We start from the raw sequence: 10,681 nt of genomic DNA, 5'->3' as shown, positions 1-10,681 counted from the left end.
TTAAAAAATAAAATAAACTTAATCTTAGTTATTAATAAAATAATTTCTAGCACACTAATTAACCTTTTAGGATGGACTAGTTAGAATTACTCTTTTATTTTTAAAATTTTAGTAGATTTTTCAAAGTGTAGAAATTTCTTATAGTTACTTTTATTTATGCTTTATTTTACTTTAAAACCTTAATTTATTTTTAAATTTAATAGAATATTTTGTGTTTAATATAGTAAATATTTTTAATGATTGTGTAAGTCTAAATATGTCATAATTTAAATGTTTCAAAATTAAAGAAAAAAAAATATGCAAGTTTTATCAAATTTGTAGTTTAATTTGCAGTACTTAAGTAAAGTTAATTTTTTACATAGTATTAGTTATTTCAAACTTTAATTTAACTAATTATTATACAGAAAAGTTCTAAATCTAGTATATAATAATGGCACACAAGACTTTAAAGTACAGTGTTATACTGATTGGAGATTCTGGAGCTGGAAAAACCTGCATGATGCGCAGATTTACACATAATAAATTTGATACTACCCACAAATTTACTATTGGTTAGATTTCACTTTTAATAAAGCCTATATTTTTTTACTTTATTAGTAGTTTTTTTTTAGTTATCAGAAGTTAAGTTTTATTAAATTTAGCCTACACTTTTAGTAATGTTTAATTAAGAAAAGTACTTAAATACACAGTATAATCTAATTTTTTAGACTAAAGATATTAAATAGATATGAACTCTAAATATGAAAGTTTGAACTTTACTCAAAGTTAAACTCATGTCTTTATTAAAACAATAATTTTTTAAGATGTTTAATAATTGAATGTTTTATAACTAACTAAGGTATTATCTATCTAAAATAATTGTTACCTAATTCAGTGTAGAACTATTTAAATATATGTTTATTTTAACTAATATTAAGCAATTTATAATAATTATTCAGTTGTTTTATTTTTATAATTTTAACTTAGTTAGTTTTGTACAATTAAGCTTATGTAAATATTTTTCTTTTTTTTTTCATCAATATAAACAATAAAAATTTACACTGATAAAAATTTTCTTTATAAGTTTTGTAATTAAAATCAATTGAATACTTAAAAACAAAACTCAAGATAATTAAAGTTAAGTAATTTTTTAATGTTTGTTTACAAAAGCTTTAGTACTTAAATGTTTAACTAAAAGAAAAATTAATCTTAAAAAACGAAAATTTGTGATTATTATTTAATACACTTTACTTTATTCTTTCATCAAAACCTTATATTTGGGTAAATAACTAAAGTGTATTGTAGTACTGTGCTTCCCCATTTATCCGGTCATGTTTGGCAACCTTTTTCATAACTTTAGACGGGTGACTACAAACATTGTATTTTCATCTAATTAACTATCTGCTTTATATTTATTTTATATTATACACTGTTCAAAATCAACTTTCACCTATCCTAAACTGGCTCATTTCAACAGATATAGGTAAATTTGCCAATTCGTAAACTTTTAAATTGTTTTAAATTCTAAGTGTAACTCGTTTTCTTTTTTTTCTGTTTTGTCCATTTTTAAAACCAGTTATGTTGACTAAATCCAAAGTATGTAATTCACTTTAAAAAGTCAGAAAAGCTTGCAAATGAACAATAAAAAACTTTTTATTTAATCAGTGTAAAAAATTGAATTCTAACATAAAGTTTGAGTAAATTTTAGAACGTTGACGTAATTGTAAACTGCTTTCTTATTTATAAAAGTTTAATTAATCTTGTATTTTTAGTAAAACCTTAATTTTAACTTTAAATTTCTAAGTTTTACTACAAAAACAATGTTTTACTTGTTTAAAAAACAGGGTTGCCACTTTACCTGGAAACCTGAAAAAACCTGGAATTTGACAATTTAGGCTAAAATAACCTGGAAAAACCTGGAATTTTTATCAAAACACCTGAAAAAAATTGATATAATTAATAATTTTAACATTTTCAGTAGTAAAATTTTGATTTGACACAAAAAATCTATTATATAACTAAGATTTTTTGTCATCATCAAAAAATTTTTTTATCAAAAAACACATTTTAAGTAACTTTAAAGTATCTTTTCAATATTTTTATACTGCTTAACACAGTGTCTTAAATATAAATTTACTTAAAACAAAAAATAGACCTAAAAATGTGTATTTTTTAAAAATTGGGAGAAATTTGGAAAACCTGGAAAAAAAGTTGAAAAAACGAGTGGCAACCCTGAAAAAGTTTTAGCAAGATCTTAATTTTGTTTTTTACCCGATTGAAATATATACATTTCCCGATCAAAACCAGTCGGATAAGTGAGAAAGCACTGGTACTAATATGTTTTGATTATGTAAATAGAAGTATAATAAAGTTTAAAGTTTATTTAATATAAGTTCAACTTAGTTTAGCTATTTAACTCTTAAAAAATTTCCAATAACCTATTAATTACATATCACACTTAACTAATCTAAATGGTAAAATATTACTTATTATAAGTTATGACTAAAAAAATTTACAAAAATTTTAAAATACTTAAATTGAATAATCACAGGAGCTGACTTCGAGATAAAATCTTTTGAACTAAATGGAAAGAAAATTAAACTTCAAGTATGGTAAGTCACAAATATTTATTACTTAATACAAGCTTTAATCAGCATTACTTAATTTTGGCAAAATGTTTTAAAGTACCTTAATAGTATATGTACATATATATAGATATATATATTAGTTAATAATTTATTGAAATGACGATAACAAAGTTGTTTGATTAATTAGATGGTAGATCGATTTTTGTACTGAATATTTGTAATGAACAATGTTAAATTCTTACGTCATGTTGTTTTTGTTTTTTTGTAAACTTTTGCATCTTTGTTTACCAAAGTGCTTTTTATTTTGAATTTGAACTGGCTGAAGATTAGAGACAATCTTTTTTGTCTTTATGAAACATATGTTCCAACATTTTTAAAATCGTCATTTCAATAAATTATTTAAAAGCCCTTCAAGTGGGCTCAGTAGAAGGTTCTCAAGTTTGAATATTATTATTATTATTTATTATAAAGAAAAGTAGATTTTTTAAAACCAGAACATACATTTATTAAAGCTAAATGCTTTAATCTTCAGCTAATACGGCTTGAAATAAGTAGCACTTTAGAAATCAATGATTCAAAAATTGTACAAATAAACAAAATATCACTATGACGTAATTATTAAATATTGTACAGTACGAATATTCAGTTCAAAAATTAATCTTTCATCCAAACAAACAACTAAAATTCACAAAACCAAAATTAATTGACTATGAAGTACTTTAAAATTTATTGCATTTTTAGTGGAGCATTTTTATATTAAATATATACATATACATATAGATTATAGACGATATAAATTGACTCCTCTTATTTTTCAACGCATACACAACTGCCGTTGTTTGTTTTAAGCACAGACTACAAACAGGGTAATTACCATCTACTATTGGCTGTGCTCACTTTATCACCTCCCAGGTTAAGTCCACCTCCTTGAGTAAGGCGAGTAAATTTACATCGTCTTGTCGACATATAAAAAATCTCCCTAAAATACAATAAATTTTACATACTTCATAGTCATACTGTGGTTTTGTGAATTTAAGTTTTTTTTTTCGGATGGAAGACTAATTTTCGCACTGAATACTTGTACAGTAAAATTTTTAATAAACATGTCATAGTGTTATTTTCTTTATTTATATAGCTTTTGTAAAATTGTTTAGCAAAGTGAACATCAAACTGTTCTAGCTGAATACTAAAGCATTTAGTTTTATGAAAGGTATTTTCTGTATTTTTTCTTAAAAGATTATTTAAAAGCCCTTCAAGTGGGATCAGTGGAAACCACTTAAGTTAACATAATTTGTACATGTGAAGGTTTTGTTATTTTTGACACAAAAAAAGTATAAGTATAATGTTTCTCAACTTAACGTGATATAAAATGATAACCGAATAAAACAATTAAACCATTAATATTTGTATGACACCACGTATAAAAAAGAGCACTTTAAACTACTTCTTAAGACACTAAAGCGTTGATGGTTTACACCGACATTTTCATAGGGACACAGCAGGTCAAGAGCGGTTCAACACGATAACAACTTCATACTACAGAGGTGCTGATGGTATATTGCTTGTGTATGACGTCACTAACCAAAAAAGTTTTGATAACGTAACCAAATGGCTGAAAAGAATTGATGAGGTAAGATTTTTCTGGAATGGCTATACATTATCTAAAAAAAATTCTTACTTTACACTAAGTAAATTTAAAATTAAATTAATAATAATTTTATTTTAATAAATAGTTTCAAGCAAGTATACAATTTAAAAATTTAGGTTTCAACTTTCAAATGCATAATCTAAACATAATTAGTTAAAAAAATACAGTTTTAAAAGTAATTTTTTAAAATCTCTAGCTTTATTGAGATTTTCTGTGAAAGTTTTTGTACTATCTACCCTATGTTAGATTTATTTGTTAGTTATTTATTATTAACAACTCTAAGTAAACAAACTGTTTATCTAAGTTTTAATAATCTTTAAGACTTTTTAAAATCAATCTTTCTATTAGCATGCTGATGAAGATGTTGAAAAGATACTAGTTGGTAACAAATGTGACATGAAAGATAAAAGAATGGTTCCTACAGGGATGGGAGAATTTGTTAGTTTAACTTTGTTTATTTAAATACAATTATTTTTAGGGATTTAATCACTCTAACTATAAAACGAGCTAGTTACATTTTTAATTGAAATATTCTTTCTGTAATGTTTTATTAATTATTACCCTGTAATTGTTAGTTTTAACAAATTTTCTATTCTATAATTTCGTGCTATTAGACACAGCTCATATTTAGACAGTTTCAGGGTATATAATAATTTTTTTATGTAATTTATTACTCAGATATTTTACAATATTTGTTAACTTACAGCTTGCTAAGGAATACGGGATGAAATTTTTCGAAACTTCAGCTAAATGTAACACAAGTGTAGTTAAAGCTTTCAAATCTATCACTGCAGACATTTTGACGAAGGTAAATAATTAGTACTCTTAAACTTTTGAGAGATTTTAAACAAGTTAGATTAAACTACTTACTTTAAGTACCAACAGTATCAAATAAACTAAGGCAAATTAATTTTAGTACTAATTTTTCAGAAAACGCCAAAAGAAGCAAAAACAAATAAAGGTTTCAAAATCACTGCTTACAACATGAACCCCCGTAGAAGGTGTTGTTAAGAACCTTGTTGTTTCTTTCATTCGAAATATACTAAGTAAAAAACATTAGTCTACAAATAAACATCTAGTTTTAAACTATTTTTGTTGATAAATAAAGAGTCGAACCTAGTTTTCATATATTGTAAGTAAAATATACTATAAGTTGAATTTTATTTTGAAAGCTATCTAAAACAGAGATAGTGTATTTATACTCGTATAGTTTAATATTTATTATTTTTGTAATTTAGATGTTATGTAGCTAATAGTTTTTTTTTCAATTTACTTAATAGCACATACTATATTACCTAGATTTTTCTCCACATAGGTTTTTTTTAAATCATAAAAAGTTATAAACTGGCCAAAAGCTTTTAATTTTATATAATTTTTTTAAACTTAATAATTTCCAAAAAACAACCCAATCAAAATTTATATGTTCTGATTAAAGGTATGCATTAAAACATAACTCTTTTTATATGCAAAAACAACGTAGTTATCTTATTCGCGACAATTGGGTATAACCAGCTTTATAAAGTGTGTTAAGAATATTAACGTATATTGGAATACAATGTACATAGTTCTCAAATATAAGTCTTTATGTTACCGACTTATATTATAAATTGCCTATAATACACTAAAAAAAACAATTAGAAATTTTTGTATGAGGTTTTAATCTACTACTTTTTTAAATCCTTTCCGTATTTAAACTTTTTTAGGACTGATAAAAAAATACTTTTTTACATTAACATAATAACTAAACTTATAAAACTATTGAATTAAAAAACTTAACTTTGATATTTTAGCAAAAATTGTAAAGTCTAGATCAAAGTTTTCAAAAATTTTTTTTTCAAGGGATAAATAAAGCTATAGCCGCCTCCAACAAGATTTCTCAAAAAACTACTCTTAAATACCTAACTTCTCTGAGACCTTTTTTATGCCCTTTATCATCAATTTCAGAGTATCTAGTGTAATTTTCAAATTATGACCTGGTCCCCCTCCCATTTATAGCTTATGACCCGTAAATTTCCTAAAAAAAAAGTAAAATCTAGCATAAGTTTTAAAATTACTATCAAAACGTTTTTTGCTCTTCATAATAAACTTACAGAATATCTAGTGTCAGTTTCAAATCATGACTTCACTGCCCCCGTGTAGCCTCTTTACCGCTCACGGCCCCTCATTTGACCCTCTAAATTTCTGTAATGGTCTCAAGGGGAGCCACCTGGCCCACTTTGGAAACCCTAGACAAGACCTACCTGCGTTTTTTGATACGTAGTTTTAAACATTTATAAAAACTCAAGCTATCTTTAAGTATATAATTTTTATATATATACTAAGAACATGATTTGATTTTATATATCGACTTTTTTAAACGTTGTTAATTGCAAAATGCAGGATCCACAAGCTTTTTAAATCTTTAGTAATAATATTTTTTATCACATTTAATATTAAAGAGTATTACCAAAATTTAGTTATCAATAAACAACATAGAAAAATTATGTTATTTAGTTTCATTATATTAGCTCACACTTAACCAATTTTTTTCAACTGTAATTGTACTTAATCATTAGCATTCTTTTAATTATAAAAATAAATATCCTATAAGTAATTATTATTAACAAAACCATTACTAAAATTATTTTTATTTTATTTAAAGCTCTTTAGTACTTAACGCGTTTTTGATTTTAACATTAATATTAAAAAAATTTGCATTTGGTTTACACTAAAAGATTTTATTAAAAACGTATTTCAGCAACAAAAAGTCTACTAAAATAACCAACAACAAAAAACATTATATCATACAAAATACAAAAAATAATAAAAACAGTAAAGCAATAAAAACAAAGCTTCCTTATCCAGTTCAAAAGGATTAAAAATTTATGCAAAAAACATCAGGTTATTAACGGATGACAATTTAAAGTTATTTCAATTCATGGAAGTTGAGTACTTCCTCTCAAGAAAAAATATTCAATAAAATCGTCCTAAATCAAAAGCGTAGAGGGAGAGTTCATTATTAGTTTGAAATACTTTTCAAAACTTTAGCTATTATTACTAGTGGTGAAACTAAATTAAAACATTACTAAAACAAACTAAGAAACTTTAGCAAGTACGGCAGGAAAAATAATTTAAAATTAATATATACTAGTACAATTTTAGTCTTCAACACATTATTACTTAAAGAACTTTAAGACCATAAGGGATACAAAGGAAAAAATTAGCTATAAATAAAATAAGTAAACACTTTAGCTTACAGTACTAAAACTTGTAAAAATAATAAATAAAAGAAAAAAAATAAATGTGCAAGAACAAAATCAAAGCTTAAACATTTTTTTTCATTCTTCTTCCATCCACGGATGGTTGAATATTTCCTCCACTGAAATCCTCCCCCTCACCCTCTTACAAAGCATCCTCTCCAGCAAATCTCTCAACATTACACTCACTCCCGCGCAAAACTTCAATTTCTTATTCAACACTTCGTAATCGCTGACAAACGGGTAATTCCCGTTCGCGCAAAAATACAAAATTTGCCCCACTCCCCACAGATCACAATCCCTTCCGTAACAACCAACGTTTTCAACCTGCTGCGGAGTCTGAAGCCCCTCGGTCCCTGAACTGCCATCTATCATGGGGTTATCCCCATTTGCGTAACTTTCAGCGTGTCCGAAGTCTATCAGTTTTATTTTCCGCCCTTTTGGGTCGTACAGGACGTTTTGGGGTTTCAAATCCAGGTGGAACGTTCCTGACTCGTTCATTTTGAGTACGAGCTCCAGTAACAGCTTGAAGATAACTCTGCATTCTTTTTCGGTAAACCTTCCTTTGGGCTGATCATCCGCGCTGTCGAATAAAGTTTTTGTAAAGTTTGAATTGTATTCAGTAACAAATACGATGTGTTTTTTGTAGACGTACCAGTCAAGCATCCTTAGCACTGACCCTTTGCCGTTTTGAACTTTTATTTTTTCCGCTTTTTCCTGACAGAACGCTTCATAGGGCACATTTCCTCTCAAATAATCTTTATAACAAGAAACTCCGAAAAACTTTATGGCCACTAAAGAATGATCAAACTTGTTCCTGCCCACGAAAACGTTTGTTTTTTCGTTCTCAAACAAGCTATGCTCTGCTATGTATTTGGCGTGGAATTTCGAACGGCTGCTCATTATCAAGCTTCCGTCGTCTATCGTGACTCTCGCGCCCTTCGGTGTGACGTAAGCCTGATACTTGATGACGTCACCTGCTTCTGTTTCGTCGTCTGATGCGGTCAAGTCGACGACTTGTTGGATATTCGAGTCGTTGAATGTTGAATAGCTAACCACTTCAAGGCGGGGTAAATTTTCAAAAATGTTTTTGGCAGGAACTTTTTCTGGCAAATTTTGATCCAACCTCTGTATTTTAGCTGGTCTGACACCAGACTGAGATACTGACATTTTTGATCTGTTGACAATTTTTTAACAGTTTATTAGACAGTATACACGTTTCACTGGATTTTAAACAAACTTTAAATTCATTAAATTATTTTACGAATAATTTTGCTATGTAAACTTTAAACTTTTTCAAAACTAATTAAAAAAAATTAAAATTATTAAGTGAATATTAATTTTACGAAGATTTGCTAAAATTCATTTAACTAACACATTTGAGTTTATACCTCTAACTGATGATACTCGAACTAAATTTCTTATGTAACACAACTAATTTTAGAACTTTTAGCAAGGTTTATAAAACTTAAGCGTTTAAATTACCTTAAATTTTTATTGCATTTTTATTCATAAATACATAAAACTGATAAATAGTTTACGGAGAAGTGTCAGAAATTCTGACTCAAAATTAAAAACGGTTTTAAAGTATGTAACTAAAGTTTGTGTAAAATCTAGTACCTTAAATTTAAAAATAAACTTTAGTTACATTCTCCAAGTACAGTTCACAACTGCTTAGTTGATTAATCACTAAGCCGCATACCTTTAAAACTTTACTTTTTAAAATAACACTTTATTCCTTAAATTTTAAAAATGTTTAAGCTTTATCAGTCTTTATTTTCTTTCTAATAGCCCACTATAATAATTTCCTAATCATTAATACAGATTGCCTGACAAATAACTGATTTATAATCCCAAACTTAAACTCTTGATACTTAAAGTTAAAAATACTGTCTAATAAAGTTATTGTTTTTATAGTTTACTATGAAACTCATTAAAAATGTGTTTTTTTTAGTCAGTAATAAGTACTTTAATTATCATGTAGTAAATAATGATGACTTACGGTTTTAGTCGTTTCCTTTTGGATGAGATAACTTTTGTATCATCTTCACTGTCTGATGAAATGACTATATAGTCAAAAGTTTCCATTTTTTGTTGTCTTGTGTTTTATTTTGTTATCACAAATTTCTGAACTAAAAAAATAGTTTGTCCACATCTCTACTTTAAAAAGTCTATAATTAAATTACATTTTTTTGCACTTTTAAGTCATTTTTTTTATAAATATTAAAGCTCCGTCAAATAAAACTATTACTAAATCTTGACCTCGAATTATATAAAAAAATTAAATCAATTTATTATATTTTTTTATAACAACCAAGTTAAAATAATTGTTTATAACACAAAATAGTTTTGTCACAAAACAAACTTTTTAATACATTACACAAAACTAGCACAAGTATTTTTTTTAATAAAAAATATCAACACTTTAAATTGTTTGTACAATTTGTTTGTAAACTTTATTTAAATTCTATAAGATGGGAAATACGTGGGCATGTTTTACTAAACTAATGACTTTTTCAAAATATATTAGAAATATAAGTTTTCATTCAATGTTTAATAAAAATAAATTTTAAGAGTAAAGTATATCAAATGATGTTTCCCGACAGGTTATTTCTCTTTTATAGTGAGTCTAAGCTAAGCTAAGGTCTGCTTTATTATGCAAAATTAATAATAAGTATCAGTTTAAAATTATAAATATATATATATATATATATATATATATAATACACGTTTAATTATCGAATAAAAAGCATAACTAGGATTAAGGACAATAAAATAAAAAGTATTGCTATAAAAATAGTTAAACATTGAAAATAAAACATTTTATATGAGGTATTCTTTTTGATGTGTTAGCAATACTGTTCAATTTTTAATGTGGCGTAAGTGAATGCATAAGAAAGGTGTAAGGAATGAAATACTTGTGAACGGGTCAAACATGCACAATGACACTTTTGCACTAAGGGCCACTTTCGCACAAGTTACTCAGTTTTGCATGAGAATAAAAAAAAATCAAAAAAATATTAACCAAAGAAAGAATTAAAAGCTAAAAGATAAATTAATGAAAAAAAAGTAAGTTACCCTGCGAAGTTAAGGTTTAGATGTAACAGTGATAGCAAAAATAAAACAAATAAAAAGTTCAAATTGTTAAAAAAATAAAAGTAAAAACTAGAATGATATAAAAAACAAAACTAAAAATTAAAAAAACAATTTCAACCTGTGTAAAAATGTCT

General features: G+C 26.0%; 2 protein-coding genes across 2 annotated transcripts; one reads left to right on the top strand and one right to left on the bottom strand.

The window, feature by feature from the left end:
- The first annotated feature begins 430 nt into the window (after positions 1-430).
- LOC145831374 (ras-related protein Rab-10-like) lies at positions 431-5,035 on the top strand. The gene is made up of 5 exons (XM_082938616.1): positions 431-551; positions 2,531-2,591; positions 4,059-4,197; positions 4,564-4,653; positions 4,922-5,035. The coding sequence occupies exons 1-5, from the start codon at positions 431-433 to the stop codon at positions 5,033-5,035; spliced, it is 525 nt and encodes a 174-aa protein (XP_082794742.1).
- A 2,497-nt stretch (positions 5,036-7,532) lies between these two features.
- Positions 7,533-8,621, bottom strand: LOC145832510 (serine/threonine-protein kinase pim-1-like). The gene has a single exon (XM_082939827.1). It carries the CDS (start codon positions 8,619-8,621, stop codon positions 7,533-7,535), a length of 1,089 nt encoding a protein of 362 aa, XP_082795953.1.
- Between the last annotated feature and the right edge of the window lie 2,060 nt (positions 8,622-10,681).

This window comes from Thalia democratica, chromosome 3, assembly GCF_965202585.1.
Source record: "Thalia democratica chromosome 3, ktThaDemo2.hap1.1, whole genome shotgun sequence".
NCBI lineage: Eukaryota > Metazoa > Chordata > Thaliacea > Salpida > Salpidae > Thalia > Thalia democratica.
Note: the sequence above shows the minus strand (reverse complement) of the source record. Positions and strands in the feature narration are given on the sequence as shown.